This window comes from Oscarella lobularis, chromosome 12, assembly GCF_947507565.1.
Source record: "Oscarella lobularis chromosome 12, ooOscLobu1.1, whole genome shotgun sequence".
NCBI lineage: Eukaryota > Metazoa > Porifera > Homoscleromorpha > Homosclerophorida > Oscarellidae > Oscarella > Oscarella lobularis.
Window position 1 is genome coordinate 2,108,524 of NC_089186.1, and position 14,430 is coordinate 2,122,953.

At 48.5% G+C, this 14,430-nt stretch overlaps 5 protein-coding genes across 9 annotated transcripts; 3 read left to right on the forward strand and 2 right to left on the reverse strand.

Annotated features, from left to right (window-relative positions):
• Positions 1-11: 11 nt before the first annotated feature.
• On the reverse strand, positions 12-1,409 carry LOC136194290 (bcl-2-like protein 1). Its single transcript, XM_065983371.1, has 3 exons — positions 551-1,409; positions 296-484; positions 12-244 (listed from the first exon to the last, which is right to left on the reverse strand). The coding sequence occupies exons 1-3, from the start codon at positions 818-820 to the stop codon at positions 137-139; spliced, it is 567 nt and encodes a 188-aa protein (XP_065839443.1). The 5' UTR covers positions 821-1,409; the 3' UTR covers positions 12-136.
• On the forward strand, positions 539-7,152 carry LOC136194273 (sulfide:quinone oxidoreductase, mitochondrial-like). 4 transcript variants are annotated; one of them, XM_065983345.1, is made up of 22 exons: positions 2,714-2,781; positions 2,834-2,945; positions 3,012-3,026; positions 3,090-3,299; positions 3,350-3,427; positions 3,480-3,536; positions 3,589-3,609; positions 3,672-3,704; positions 3,756-3,865; positions 3,914-4,000; positions 4,055-4,098; positions 4,149-4,202; positions 4,334-4,406; positions 4,467-4,497; positions 5,459-5,563; positions 5,706-5,765; positions 5,828-5,947; positions 6,015-6,053; positions 6,112-6,339; positions 6,391-6,465; positions 6,527-6,583; positions 6,646-7,152. In XM_065983345.1, the coding sequence occupies exons 2-22, from the start codon at positions 2,925-2,927 to the stop codon at positions 6,967-6,969; spliced, it is 1,842 nt and encodes a 613-aa protein (XP_065839417.1). In that variant the 5' UTR covers positions 2,714-2,781; positions 2,834-2,924; the 3' UTR covers positions 6,970-7,152. The 4 variants fall into 4 exon arrangements, with proteins under 4 accessions (XP_065839420.1, XP_065839419.1, XP_065839417.1 ...); XM_065983346.1 differs by having other exon boundaries at positions 6,540-6,583; positions 6,646-6,802; XM_065983348.1 differs by lacking the exons at positions 3,350-3,427; positions 3,480-3,536; positions 3,589-3,609; ... (13 more) ...; positions 6,527-6,583; positions 6,646-7,152 and adding exons at positions 539-1,364; positions 1,428-1,598; positions 1,648-1,701; ... (2 more) ...; positions 2,248-2,499; positions 2,551-2,661 and having other exon boundaries at positions 3,012-3,153.
• On the forward strand, positions 7,030-9,589 carry LOC136194275 (uncharacterized). Its single transcript, XM_065983349.1, has 4 exons — positions 7,030-7,525; positions 7,814-7,963; positions 8,026-8,795; positions 8,848-9,589. Exons 1-4 carry the CDS (start codon positions 7,375-7,377, stop codon positions 9,433-9,435), a joined length of 1,659 nt encoding a protein of 552 aa, XP_065839421.1. The 5' UTR covers positions 7,030-7,374; the 3' UTR covers positions 9,436-9,589.
• LOC136194280 (uncharacterized) lies at positions 8,835-11,369 on the reverse strand. Its single transcript, XM_065983357.1, has 8 exons — positions 11,276-11,369; positions 11,106-11,216; positions 10,919-11,049; positions 10,737-10,868; positions 10,492-10,685; positions 10,340-10,434; positions 10,142-10,284; positions 8,835-10,090 (listed from the first exon to the last, which is right to left on the reverse strand). The coding sequence occupies exons 1-8, from the start codon at positions 11,356-11,358 to the stop codon at positions 9,591-9,593; spliced, it is 1,389 nt and encodes a 462-aa protein (XP_065839429.1). The 5' UTR covers positions 11,359-11,369; the 3' UTR covers positions 8,835-9,590.
• On the forward strand, positions 9,766-14,423 carry LOC136194276 (aspartate--tRNA ligase, cytoplasmic-like). 2 transcript variants are annotated; one of them, XM_065983351.1, is made up of 21 exons: positions 9,766-10,233; positions 10,291-10,393; positions 10,445-10,882; positions 10,952-11,452; positions 11,504-11,600; positions 11,650-11,679; positions 11,730-11,983; positions 12,054-12,156; positions 12,207-12,284; positions 12,332-12,394; positions 12,446-12,557; positions 12,609-12,656; positions 12,709-12,795; positions 13,275-13,422; positions 13,472-13,540; positions 13,593-13,670; positions 13,718-13,760; positions 13,815-13,895; positions 13,952-14,063; positions 14,116-14,187; positions 14,239-14,423. In XM_065983351.1, exons 4-21 carry the CDS (start codon positions 11,436-11,438, stop codon positions 14,328-14,330), a joined length of 1,584 nt encoding a protein of 527 aa, XP_065839423.1. In that variant the 5' UTR covers positions 9,766-10,233; positions 10,291-10,393; positions 10,445-10,882; positions 10,952-11,435; the 3' UTR covers positions 14,331-14,423. The 2 variants fall into 2 exon arrangements, with proteins under 2 accessions (XP_065839423.1, XP_065839424.1); XM_065983352.1 differs by lacking the exons at positions 9,766-10,233; positions 10,291-10,393; positions 10,445-10,882 and having other exon boundaries at positions 10,936-11,452.
• Positions 14,424-14,430: the final 7 nt, after the last annotated feature.

A 14,430-nucleotide genomic window follows, 5' to 3' on the forward strand; every position in this document is an offset into this window, starting at 1 on the left:
GTATACTCGTACTAATCATATTTATTACCGTAGAAAGTTCAGCAAGTGAAATACAGGATATAACTTCCGTCTTATAAGATCAGAAAAGTACAAAAATTGGTCAGGGAGAAAATGCTGGCTTTCTGACAGTTTGCCTTCATCTTCGCCCAAAGATTAAGCTGAGAGCTACAAAGCCAAAAACGGAGAGAATCACACCAATTGCTATGCCAGGAGCTTGCTGGACCACAAATGCTTGCAAGGACGCCTGAAATTAATGAGTAAGTAGTATGGACATCATAATACAGAAGATTCATACCCAGCCTCCAGTACTAGTAATCCAGTCGACAAGTCTTTCTGTAGCAAACAGAGCAACCCACCCCAAAATATTATGAATAACACCATGCTGTTGACTAAAATATGCACGAGTTGCCAATTTTACACCAAAGCGGAACAGAGCTGCAACTCTGCCCCATGTGATACCCTTAGCAATAAGAGTTAGGGCAACCTAGAAAAAAAGTAGAACCTCATTTCCAAGCCAGTGGGATTTTCAGGGAGATAAAGTGGTAATTACCTGTTCAAAAGTTGAATAGGCAGTTGTCGGAGATAGATCAACTTTCTGTACAATTCCATTGATTTCGTCGTCTATCTTGTCGCCGAGGTTTGCTAGATTATTAGCTGCTTCAATTATTTGCGGTTGGTCTTGCTGCGGCATGTGGACGCCGTACTGAGCAAGCTCCGACTGCACGACGCCCGTCATTTTAGGAAGGGCCAAAGCAAACACGCATGAAGTAACATCTTTGATGGCCAAGCTGTCCGGTCTCGTTGTTGATCTCAGGGCCATTCTGATGAGACTCGGAAAACTCTTCTTCTCCTTTTATGGACAATGTGGGCGAATATAGTACCACGCATGCCTATGACGTGCTAAAGAATTTTTTTACTGCCGGCATAGATAGAGGAGAAGGATCTACCGGTATCTGTCATTTGACCTTCACGTGATTGCTCAAATTCCGGTCACATTAGCGACGAAAACCGTAACGTGTAGCAAGAGAGCGTGCTAGTCTAGTATCCGTGGTGCAGACGCGTAGGACAGAGACGTGCTCACGTCACGGATAGTGGGGGAGGGGGCCATAGAGCGAAACGTGACTGCGTCACCGAGATTTTCGCGCGATATATACCCTCCAATCGCCGTCTTTCGTCATTACACAAAGCGAGTCATGCACCGGTTTGGAGAGGCGACGCGACGCGTTCGAATACGACGTTTCGCATCGAACGCGTCCTCGTATCGAGTCCTCGTTCTCGGCGGGGGAGCCGGGGGCCAGGCAGTCAGCTCAGCGCTCTCCCGTCGCTTGGGAAAAGGGGCTGTGGGCGTGGTCGAACCGGCTTCGGTCAGTAGACACGATTTCCATCGTAGAGCGAGACAGAGAGAGAGTGAAATGAATCGAGTCTAGGTGCACTACTATCAGCCTATGTGGACTTTTGTTGGTGCCGGTGCAAAGCGGTTCGAGGAGAGTCGAAAAGATATGAGTGACGTCATGTCGTCGGGAGTCGATTGGATAAAAACGGCTGTGACGCAGTTCGAACCGGAAAAAAATCGCGTCGCCACGCAGGATGGGAAGACGGTTAGAAAAATAAATAGTTAATTAAAACACTTAATTAATTATGCGTTAGATCTCGTACGAGTATCTCGTGGTTGCACTGGGAATACAGTTGGATTTTCACAAAGTACACGTGCAATGACGTCACTTTTTCTCTGTATAAATATTTTCTCCCGAAGGTGAAGGGGCTGGCTGAGTGCGTTGGAAAGGACGGCGTCAGTTCGAATTACTCGGCTAATACCGTTCGGATGACGTGGAAATTTTTGGAGGACTTCAAAGGCGGCGAGGCTCTTTTCACTTTTCCGAACACGCCGATCAAGTGCGCCGGTGCACCGCAGAAGATCATGTACCTCGCCGACGATCTGTGGAGAAAGGTGATGTAGTATCACCATGGTTTTATTTATTTATATTGGGTTTTTAGAAAGGGATGCGTGGCAATGTCAATATTTCCTATTATTCGTCTCTGCCCGTCATCTTTGGAGCGAAAAAATACGCCGCGACGCTGAATCAAGTTGCCAAGTGCAAGGACGTCAATTTGAATTTCAGGCATAACCTCGTCGAAGTCAAGGGCAAGAGCAAAGAAGCGATATTCGAAAATTTGGACACGCAGGAAAAGAAGACAGTCAAAGTAAACGCGAAAAAAATCAAAAAACTAATAAGTCATATCTTTCAGTATGATTTCATGCACGTCACTCCACCTATGAGCCCTCCTGACATTCTCAAGGGAAGCCCCCTTAGCGACGCCGTTGGGTGGGTCGACGTCGACAAAGAGACGCTGCAGCACAAAAAGTATCCCAACGTATTTGGAATCGGCGACTGCACGAACGTGCCGACGAGTAAAACGGCTGCAGCCGTTGCCGGTCAGTCGGGCGTCCTTAGAGAGAATCTTTTGGCTGCAATGAGGGGTCAGGCTCTTACTCAAAAGGTTAGATTTTGCATGGGGGAGGCTGGGGGGGTTATCTGAGGGGTATTATAGTATGATGGGTATACGTCGTGTCCTCTGCCTACGAGCTATGGGAAACTGGTTTTGGCTGAGTTTGACTTCAACGGGGAACCGCTGGAAACGTTTCCGGTCAATCAGGGAAAAGTAGGCGTGCTTTTGTGTATTTACTCGGGGGCTCGGTGTAATTGGTTTCTAGGAGAGACGTCCCTTTTATTTCATGAAAAAAGACATGATGCCGTTTCTCTACTGGAACTTATTGCTGAAGTAATTCACTGAAAAATCGACTCGTTATCGATTAATCTTTTTTAATTCTTAGGGGTCGTTGGAAGGGGCCGAAGATGATGAGAACTCTGGCTCACTTGGGCATGAACAAACGCTAGATTGCATGGGCATGCGTTTTTCTGACTATGACTGCTGAAAATCCAACAGTATGATATCTTTAATTAGAGTGCCATTGTCATCTTCACAGTCCTGTGACAAATTCTTTTTCCAAGGTGCTGCGACGTGACGTAAAACGCGCTTGCGGGATTCCCACTCCAATTGTCCATCTAATTCCTCTCTTCGTGTGGTAGTCTTCCTTATCCATGCTCAAGCAAAAGAGTCCCAGTCAAAAAGGCGGTGCCTTTGCGCCTAAATTTCCAGGCGGACGCAAATCGATGGGTCGTGGAAGAGTGCTTAGTAGCCAAATCATGAAATTGGCTGGCGTCGATCAGGACGAAACGTATAAGAAGAGTCTCCAGGCCATGGATCAGCTCAGAGCCGTCAAGGCTAACCTGGCACAGGTTTATTGACACTAGCAACGCCAGTTCCTATGATCTCACAAATGGGTCAGGTGATGGATAGCGCCGAGAAAGCGAGCACTGAATTTCCTGCAGACAAATTGCACGACGAAGATCATATGGCGGATAAGGTAGCCAAGAGATTTCGATCTAATCGTGTCAATGGCGTTGCCTTTCGTGCAGGAGAGAGTCTGGTCGATTCTAGAAGATTATGAGAAGCTGTGCACGGAACGTGAAAAAGTATTGACTAAATTGATTTACTGTATTGTCACTTCAACGTCTCTCACTGCAGGTTTTGTTTTCATTGGAGCACGTAATGAACATAAATATCTACGCAGGCGCTAAAACGCAGTAGGTATTTATTTATCTGTGTAGTTTTTCAACACTTCGAAGGAAGATCCGTCTATGGTACTAACAATCAAATAATTCAATGTGTACCTACCTAAAGTTCTTGTTTAGAGGCGAAGGCAAATTCCGATTATTTTGGAAGACACCGATTGGTCATCTGACCACGAAACAGATGATGACGACACTTCTGATCAAGACAAGGAAGCGAAAAGAGAATTCGAGTTTGGAATAAATAGATACAGATACTCCCACGTGACTAAATTATTTAGAAAAGCGTTTACTGTTGCGCAAGAGTCGGCCATCCGCTTGAAGGATCTCAACGCCGAAGTGGTTCACATAGCAACGCTAATTAACAGGTAAATACTAATAAATATTTGAATGGCGTCAATCCGGGGGACCCGTCGTTCTAGAATCGCTCTCGGGAACTTCAACTGGAAGGCGAATCCGTTCTCAGGTTCTCTAGACCGTTGTTAGTCGCCTCAATCGATACGATACCGCATCTAGACCTCAAAGGCATACTTCGCCAGGTCACCGACTCAAACTATGTAGCGGAAACGAGTAGGAGATGGGCAGAGTTGTATACGGCTTTGGAAATGGGGCTCTATAGTCTCCAGAGCCTCCTAGTAGAAGAAGGCTCTGGGAGGGGGCCCCCCTTTCACCGAACCCACGCTCTCTCTCTCTCTCTCTAGAGGTACTCGAAGCTCAATCCATGTTCGATCAGCTCATCGCGAGCGTTCACGACATCGCAAGGCGAAACAGCCAGTGAGAAAGACGCGATCGACGCGTTTACGCGAGACCCCCTACCGTTCGTATGCATTGCAGACTCAAGAAAGCAAAGAGCGATCAGGAAAAGGTAAACGCGACGCCTTTGTTATTAATTAATCGGTATGGGACCCATCTCGCGTCGTGCGTGACTCGTGCCCTTAGCGGGGGTGTGGAGTGGAAGTAGCACCGTAGAGACAAGGATAACATCTTTCTAGAAAGATTGTGAGAACAATCGCCTAGACAGTCGATTTAGTTATGAAGTTAGGGATTTGAATCAGGCACGTCAAAGGCGACGCCACTTGATAAGATAGAGAGAGAGAGAGCGGTCAATACTAGTAGTACCTTCTTGTATAGAAAGCCATGGACTCGATTCCTAGTTCAACACAGAGAAAGGATCTAACTGTCCCGTTATATAGAGTAGGAAGTGTACGGTCCTTTTGGCGGCGTCGGCGTCGGCGGCGTCGTCGTCTTCGATCATCCGATTTGCGTACAGCTGGAGATGTCGAAAGAGAGACGTCATATGCACGCGTCTATATAATCTATGCGCATCGACTGTGTGGGACCCCCGACTTCGTTTGCATGGACGCATTAATCCGTTTGTGCGCGCACCCCCGGCCCCCCGAGTTCAATTCTATTGTCATGAAAAAAAGGCGAGAGGGGCGGTTCGATTTGCTCGATCGTGGGAAAACGAATTTGAATTATTTCCATAATCCGTTTCATATCGAATCACTCGAATTCATTTGTAAAGATCGGCGGCCGTTCTAAAAATGCCTCGAAACCGCAAACTCGAATAGAACACGAACCGCTTCTAATGTATACGCGCGACGGCCTTCTTGAAAGGGAGATCCCATTGTTTGCTGTAAGCACTTCCCCCATTCAAACTCGCACTAAACCTAATGACGAGCACGTGCCTCTGAAATGATTGCATATCGATATAATGCGGTGGCATTTCGTTCGTTTTCCTCTATTGCTTTAGTCACAGTCGAGATTTCTGATATGCATCTCGCCTCCTATGTAGTGTTTTATTGTTTTTCTTTTTCCTTATGCAGCAACTCGACGCTTCCATTGCTCGCAACGTGAGCCTGAAGACGGAAAACGAGTCTCTCAAGGGAGCGATACGAACTCCCGAGCTCGAGTTGGAAAAAGCTCGAAAGGTATGAGAAGCCGTTCTTATCGAATAATCGAATATCGTAGAGGATGTGCCTATTTTCGTCGTTCCCTAAAAAACGCGTCTCGATCCTCTCGAACCCTAATCCAATCGTCCTCTTCCTTCCTTCAATTGTGGCCTCGTTGAAGGAATTGGATGCACTTCGCGAAGAAGTACGAGAGAAGAGCGACAAGGTTGAAGAATGCACCGTAGGTCTAGAATAGTCCATGCAAGGATCCGCTTCCCTCCCCGGCTTCGTCGTTTTCTCAAGGCTCTCATCGAGGATCTCGTCGACGAGAAAAAGACCCTTGTCGTCGAGATCGAAACGACGAGCGCAACGAGTCAGGAAGTGCTGAACGAGAAATCGAAACTCGTACAACAGAAGAACGAAGTTAGCTAATGATTTATAATTCGCGTGGAGTAGAGCCCGAAGCGCAGTTTGCATTCCTTGCTCCTAGGAACTCAAGAAACAGTCGCTCGTGATCAAACGCTTAGAGGTCGATAAGACGGAAGAAAGGGAGAATTTGACACTAATCTTGAATTCCTCGCACGCAGGATGAGTCGAAACGAAAAGCGGATCGAATTCGCGAGCTCGAGACGTCGGTCGCCGCGTTTGCATCGAACGCCGCCGTCGCAGCCCCTCCACCGCCGTCGGCGACGGCAGACGCGACGTCTACGTTCGTCGACGGCGACGACGACGATCACACGCAGCTGATCGCGGAGAACTGCGACCTGAAACGCGAGCTAACGAGATGCCGACATCGCATTCGATATTTGGAAGAGGTTAGAGTCGATCGTGGTTTGGTTCCTCTTTTCGCTTATCTCGACGATCAGTTGGTTCGAAGTTTTCTGCTCAAACGAAAGCAGACGAAGAGCACGCACGTTCTCCCGGAGCTCCCTCTGCCGAGCGTAAGAGAGAAAGTCCACACTCCCCCTCCCCCCACGCAATAACGCGTCCATTTTTTCTAAGAAAATATTAAAAGGTGGCCAACGATCTCGAATGGCGACAACACCGACGACCTTTCACGTAAGCCATTACGCTCGTCGGCGTGCCTGTTTACCCAGACAAATGTCGGCACGCGTGTATAGAGTACGTCGGAAGCATTGACTGGTGCGCATCCGCCGCCGCCATCGCCGCCCCCGTTATCCCTAAGTTTGGGTTCCCCCATGACGCGTCGTCGTCACACCGACGCAACTCTGATCTCCGCCGCCGCCGCCTCCGACGACGACGACGGCGGCGATTTTCGTCGTCGTCCCCTATTGCGCGTCAAAAGCGTTTCGCGTTCCGGTACGGATAACATATCGGACGTCGTCGATATCGGCGGTCGTCCCGCCGCCGGTCATCTCACGCCGCTCACGCCGCTCAGTTCGCGATCGACGTCGAGAAATTTTTCTCGAGGCGGTTTGTTTTAGGAGGAGAAAAAGGCTCTTACGCTATATTCTCTCGCTCCTCCTCCTCCTCCTCGTTTCAATTTTTATTAGACGTTAAGATATTTCGCGTATGTCTGGTCTTTTGTTGGGTCGCGAGTGTGCGAAGTGCATGCCGCTCGTACCATGACCTAATGGGGTGAAAATATTTTCGTGTAGCTCTCAGTATTCACTCGGGTGTTAATTACGTTTGCCTGAGGGGAATGGCGGGGCGGAGTCGAGCGAATCGCCGCGCGGCTGTGGGTGGTAGTACGAGTGTTTAGACAAGTAAAAGCTTGCGGTACCCTCGGCGTCAGAGAGGTCCTTATATATAGAGCAGACGGAGGGGACCTAGAGTCATTAGTCGTCTCTCCGCACACCGGTCGACGTCAAGTATATACCCCCCAAGCAATGATCCCGAGTTTCTGCAGCATCGTTTTCGTCGTCTCCGTCGCTCTCGTCGGCGCGAACGAACACGGAAAGTGTCACCAAGTGAGGCACTTCGCTCACAAGATGGAAATCGAAGGCCTAACCTTAGAGGAACATGTAACAGACAAAGACCGTAAGCAAAGTACTAGCTCACAGGGGGGTCCCAAGTCCTCGTGTTTTGCGTCGTTACCCCGGCACTCAGCGCTCCCTTTGTTATCATACTGAGCACCTGTTAGGTTCCCTCTATGCATGGCCAATGCGTCGGTGGGTAGGATTTAGTAGACCGCAATGTTCCTAGTTACCTCCGTCACTAATGACGTTAGTCGGCGACTTGGGGGGAAATTCGATAGGGAACCCGGTGCCCGTCTGCTTGCGGTCTGGTCCCTTGACTAAGCAATTGAATTTTTTGATTCTTGTATAGTCGAGTGCGCTGACACAAACGAGACGACGTGCTGCAACCAGGAGGACGAGTCGCTCCTGAAGTCGGCGCTCTCGAACGAATTGAATAGCATTAAGAAACGCATTCAGAAAGTCGAAGAGGAGCTCGAACGACGTGCATTCGCTTCCCTGCGTAAGTGCATCGTGCACTCGGTCGTCACAATCTCCGAAAGAATAATATTTGGCCATTTATAGTCACTCTCGACGCTTATCGACTCTCCATAGTCGCCGCGCTCGACAAAATGACGAAATACAGATCGCAATCGGACGCCATCGAGCACCTGGCCATCGATTTCACGAACCTATTCAACAGCGACGAAACGACGTCGTCGTTTCTGCCCTTGCTGAAATACTTCCGCCGACTCGGGCTCTCCATCCTAGGCCAATTCTCGTCGGGACTGCCGTGGGTCGACGATCGCGACGACGCTCGCGTCGGATGGGACTGCGACACCGATCACTGCGTCGTCAAGTATTTCGTCATTCGCATAATCGATCCCGAGTGGATCGATCCACCCGATTGCAACGCGAGCGATTCGTCTCGCGATCCGCTTCAATTCATCGCTGACATGTCCGACTGCTTCGACCGGTTCATATTGACGTCGAAGCGAATTACGAGCTCGCTCGAAAAATTCGCGCGAGTTTTATTCAAAATTCGAACCGAACTCCTCTTTCTCTGTCGATCGTGCCGAAAGACTTTCGATAAGGAGATTCTCTGTCCGCTCTGTCGTTCCAGGAGCGCGAACACGTGCAAAATTATGGACTGCTTCAAACGACTGCACATTCTGAGCGATCTCTGGAATCTCGCCGTTCAATCGGTCCTCGATCTCATAGAACAGGTCGAAGAGACGTCGCCGTGTCCGTGCATCAAGAGCCTGGAAAATAGCACGCGTCGAATCACGGAAGTACACCGGCTAATGAACGACAAGGAAAACGGTTTGACCGTCGCATCTGACTTCAGGACCCTGGTGAGAATAAAACAAATATACGTTTACGTTGACCCCTAGGTTAAGTGTTTAGGTTTTGCACTATTGTTGTAATACGTCGAGCGGACATCTGCTCCAATCGCGTCTCGGTTATAGGTCGGGTCCGTGTCCGACGTACACGGATGAGGAGGTGATAGCCGCTTGCGAACGAACAGGCGAGATTATAGCGTGCATCGACGTCGATTCGTCCGACGACTCTTGTACGATTTCGCCTCCAAGCGGAACGACGACGACGTCTTTGTCGGATAAAGATTATCTGAAGACGTTGATCGACGGCTTCGAATGGCACGGCATCTTCTTTAAATCGACCGTCGATCGCTGGTGTCCGGGGATATCGTCGACAGAAGTCGCTAGCGCTTCATATGAAAACGCTAGCGTTTCTTATGAAAGCGTCTGCAGTAACCCGATCGAGACCCCCGTAATAGAACAGGACGCCGCCTGCGGGACGAGCTTCTACGAAGGGAAACAGAAGTTGAATGCGGCTTGCTGCACCGACTTCGAGTCGGCCGCAGTCGATCCCCTCGTCGGAATGACTAATGCGAATTGCCTGGCTATGTGCACGCTATCCGAAGGCGACGATCCGGCCAAGTGCGGCCGAAGTGCGCAGGACGCCTGCAAATGACGACGCGCCTTTTTATTATCTCTCTATACCTTAACCTTTTAAAAAAAACTCCGAAGCGGCCGGCTGGCGTTCGATTATGCAGCAGCGATAAGGCTAACGCTATATGATTACGCGCATGAATGGGTTACGCAATATACTTTTTAGATTCGTTTTATTCACGTCGTCGTCGTCGTCGTCGGCTTTTCCCACGTCGTCAAGTATCGTTCGCTGTTGTAGTAGAAGATTCGGTTCGATCGATCGCTCCAATGGGCCGTCCACCCGTCGGGAAGTTGTTTGTTAATGACGTCGATCTTTATTCTTGATGCGTTGACGTAGTGAGCGTTTAGATCTGCGTTGACGTAGTGATGGTTGGGGTCTGGTTCTGGTTCGGGTTCTGGTAGTCGCGAGCGTTCTTGCATGATGGGATGAAGGACGTCCGGCTCTGATATTCGCTTCGGCGATCGCCTTGTGTGCGACACCGGCAAGTCCGGTACGGACAGCGGTCTCTGAGGTCGTGCGTGGAGGTGGGGATTCTGCTGTAGTAGTGGGGACCAGTGTTCTGGTTCTGGAGGCAGCGGGGCTGGAGGCCGAAACGACATTGTGTCCGATGCTCTGACGCTTGCCGGCTCCGTGTCCATCGACAGGTCGACTGATAAAGTTGCCCTTTTTCGCGTTTCTATTAAATATTAGATGAGGACGTTGTTATGGTACGGTAGTAGATTTTTACTCTCTCGCAATTGGCTGTTTGTTTTTATCAGCCCGGTCACCACTTGCAGGATCTCTTCGACCGATCCGACGGCACTTCGATGATCCTTGAAGGCGAGAATAACAAAGCGCTGTCCCTTTTCAATCACGGCGGCAAAATGGCTTCTATAGACGAATGCAAATAAAGAATGCATATAAAGGCCAATCCAGGCTGACTGACTGCTTGATTTCGCTCGAAAGACAGCAAAGCAATTGTTCTGCGGGATATTGCAAGGTTATGATTTTTTTCTTGTTCTGTACTATCTTCAGTCCTTCCTATATACAGAAGACAGAAAGCTTCGCGTTTGCAATGCGTCTATCCGGTGAGCTTACCGGAGAGATCATGAGGGTTACGGGTTGACGCTTTTTCTTTTGAGCAATTTTTGCTATTGTGCTGCTGATGTTTGCCTTCGTCGCTTCGAAGTCCGTTTCGACTTCATGCGCTCCCATGAATTGAACGGCAAACGTCTGCCTAAGTCCTTCGTCGTGAACTTCGGTGAGACACTTGAGTCGCGAAAAGATATTTTCTGTACACAAGAGTTATAATACGGACTCAGAAAAGAACGTGACAAACTAACTTCTTGTTGCTGTTGGGGAACTTGAAGCTTTTGTAGGTGAGGTCGGCAAGGAGCTCAGTGGCGACTTGAGCGGCGAATGCTGATCCAATGCCAGTGGACTAGTCGCTCCCCCCGCCTCTTCCTTCAACTCGACTGTAAAGGAAAAGGTAGGCTAAAACATCGCGGGCTGGCACAAATTTTACCTTCTTCGTAATATTTGCTTCTCATTCCGCAAGGCTGTACTAATTTGCAGCATAGACCAGCATCGTTATATTTAACAAAGTCGATTAGGCTATCTAAGTCGACAAAGGATCCCGATGTTCCGCAGGAGAACCTGAGAAAAACCGTTGATCGCCGTATACCGCCCCTCTGAGTACAAATAGTCACTACCGTCCATCCTTTTGTCGAATTAGATAGTGATGAGCTTTGTTTCGATGTGCAACGACTAGCGCTAGCTCGCCTGGAGGATTCAGCCGTTCCCTGACCAAGAACAAGCCATCGCTACAAACAAGACACACCCTACCAATTAGCAAGTCAAATTGAGGGACGATTCAATTCACGTAAGGTCGTCGAGAGCAAGCATATCTTCAGCTTCTCCACGCGGCAACGGGCCGCGAAGCCAAGTTCGTTGCGAGCCAGACATGCAAGACAACTTTCCACAATCAACGCACGTGACGTACTCGCGTGAGTGCATTCTCCATAGAACATCCGGGCGAAACAATGGCCGACGCAAAGGGGTACTACAGTACACAGGGAATTCTAGCTAACTCCCATACGCTATCATTTAGCGAGACGAATGCGAAACAGCCGTCTAAGAAAGCGCTAAAGAAGCAGGCGAAAGAAGAAGAGAAGGCGAAGCGGAAAGCCGAAACGGCGGCGAGAATCGTAAGCAAGCGACGAGAAAACGGCATAAAACTCGAAAACCTAACGTTAGGCGGAAGAGAACGCATCGAAAAGCGCCGAGGCAAGAACGCGGGGTCCCCTCTGGGACGATTCACATGGTCTTCTATCCAGGATCACGCGAAAGATCGCTACGGCGTACTTCCCATCATACAGTCGAGCGCGAAAAGCGATCGCACGTGGACGAAAATCAGCGAATTGACGCTCGCAACGAGCGAAAATCGCGCTCTCGTTCGCGCGCGCGTTCACACGACGCGCGGCACGGGACGACAATGTTTCATCGCGCTGCGACAGCAGCAGCACAGCGTCCAAGGCCTTCTCTTCGTCAACGAAACGATTAGCAAGCAAATGGTGAAATTTGCGGCGAGGTAATAATTAATTAATTAAAATATTCAAATTGTTTTTATTAATTAAGAATTAATTTTTCTTATTTATTAGTTTGAATCGGGAAGCTATTGTCGACGTCGAGGGCGTGGTCAAACGCGTCGATGAGAAGATAACGAGTGTCTCGCAACAGGACGTTGAAATTCACATAGACAAGGTCTTTGCATTTACTGACTCTTGAGAAATTTTCATCACACGTCTCCTTAGATTTTTGTCGTCAGCGAATCGGTCCCCAGACTTCCCCTGCAGCTGGACGATGCCATGAGACCGAAGGGCGACGCAGAGGTTATTTTTATTCGAATTGATTAATTAAATATTTAATTAATTAAAAGGACGGGCCGACGACTCACGTCAATCAAGACGTTCGACTCGATAATCGCATCATTGATTTGAGAGTCAGTCCGTAGCGATCTTTTTTTTTTGACGTTATCGATTTTCTTTTGCAGACTGTGACCAATCAGGCGATCTTTCGACTTCAGGCGGGCGTTTGCGAACTCTTTAGGGAGTACTTGAAGTCGATAGGCTTCGTCGAAATTCACACGCCGAAAATAATTTCAGGTAAACTCATTACATATGACTACGAGAGATTTTTTCTATCGAGAGTTTTAGCTGCCAGTGAGGGGGGAGCCAACGTGTTTACAGTGTCCTACTTCAAGGGTAAGAAAATGAACATTGAGTAGAGGGGGACTATGTATTATTTTATCTATAGGAAGCGCTTACTTGGCTCAGTCACCGCAGCTCTATAAACAAATGGCTTTGGCCGCGGATTTTGACAGGGTTTTCACTATTGGAGCCGGTGAGAATGATAGCGTATATATGAAGGACTCTTATCCCTCGTCCTTTTGCCTTCTGCCTTTACCTTTTGCCTTCCCCCTTTACCTTTTGCCTTCTCCCTTTACCTTTTCCCCCTTTACCTTTTGCCTTCTCCCTTTACCTTTTGCCTTCTGCCTTTACCTTTTGCCTTCTCCCTTTACCTTTTGCCTTCTCCCTTTACCTTTTGCCTTCTCCCTTTACCTTTTGCCTTCTCCCTTTACCTTTTGCCTTCTGCCTTTACCTTTTGCCTTCTGCCTTTACTTTTTGCCTTCCCGCTTTACCTTTTGCCTTCTGCCTTTACCTTTTGCCTTCTCCCTTTACCTTTTGCCTTCTCTTCTCCCTTTACCTTTTGCCTTCTGCCTTTACCTTTTGTCTTCTCCCTTTTGCCTTTTGCTTTTTCTCCCTTTGCCTTTTGCCTTTTCTGCTTTTGCCTTCTGCCTTTTAGTTATTTAATTCGTTTAGTTTTTCGCGCTGAGGATTCCAATACTCATCGTCATCTCACCGAATTCGTTGGCATGGATTTGGAGATGGCCATAAAGGAACATTACCACGAAGCGATGGATGTCATCGGGGAAATGTTCACGCACATATTCAAAGGCCTACGCGATCGGTACACGAAATAAATGACGAATTGTCTAAAAGCGTGAGCGTTACCATAGGTACGAAACTGAGCTCGCGACCGTGCGAAAACAATTTCCAGTAGAACCGTTTAAGTTTCTTGAGCCAAGGTAAAGAGGGGACCCCCAAACCTTTTCATCTTCAAATTTTCCCTTTTTTTAGCTTGCGATTGACCTACGCCGAAGGCGTGGAGATGCTGCGCGAAGCTGGCGTCGAAATGGACGATGAAGATGATCTGAGGTCAGTCTCGCGTTTCCGCCGCGATTTTTGACGTCATATCCCTTTAGTACGCCCAATGAAAAGCTTCTAGGAAGACTAGTAAAAGAAAAGGTACCGCGAGAGATTAGGTTACGCGATGGAGTACGTCCATATGGTCTTCCTTAGTACGATACCGACTTTTACATGCTGGACAAGTATCCTCTCGCCGTGAGACCCTTTTACACCATGCCCGATCCTCATAGCAAAGTACGTAGACCGTGCACGCACCCTGGTGGACCCACTGGGTCATTTCCCTCGCTTAGAAATGGTCCAATTCGTACGATATGTTTATGCGCGGCGAAGAGATTCTCTCCGGCGCCCAGCGCATTCACGATCCCCAGTTGTTGACCGAAAGAGCTAAACACCACGAAGTTGGTACGTCTATAGAGCGTTATCGCAAGCGCAAATGACTTGGTATCCTATGCAGACTTGGAAAAAATTAAGGCGTACATCGACGCGTTTCGCTACGGCGCGCCGCCCCACGCCGGAGGAGGGATAGGTTAGTGAGGGGTAGCTAACGCTGTGGGGTCTTATGTGTGGGCTGTTTTAGGTCTTGAGAGGGTTCTGATGTTTTATTTGGGCTTGGATAACATTCGGAAGACGTCGATGTTTCCTCGCGATCCCAAGCGAATTACTCCTTGATGTCGAGAACCGAATTCTAGTTGTTGCACTTTAAAAAAATTTGAAATTCGGTTTGGGTGCACTATTATACGATTCTGAGCAAACAGAAAAGTTTACCAGC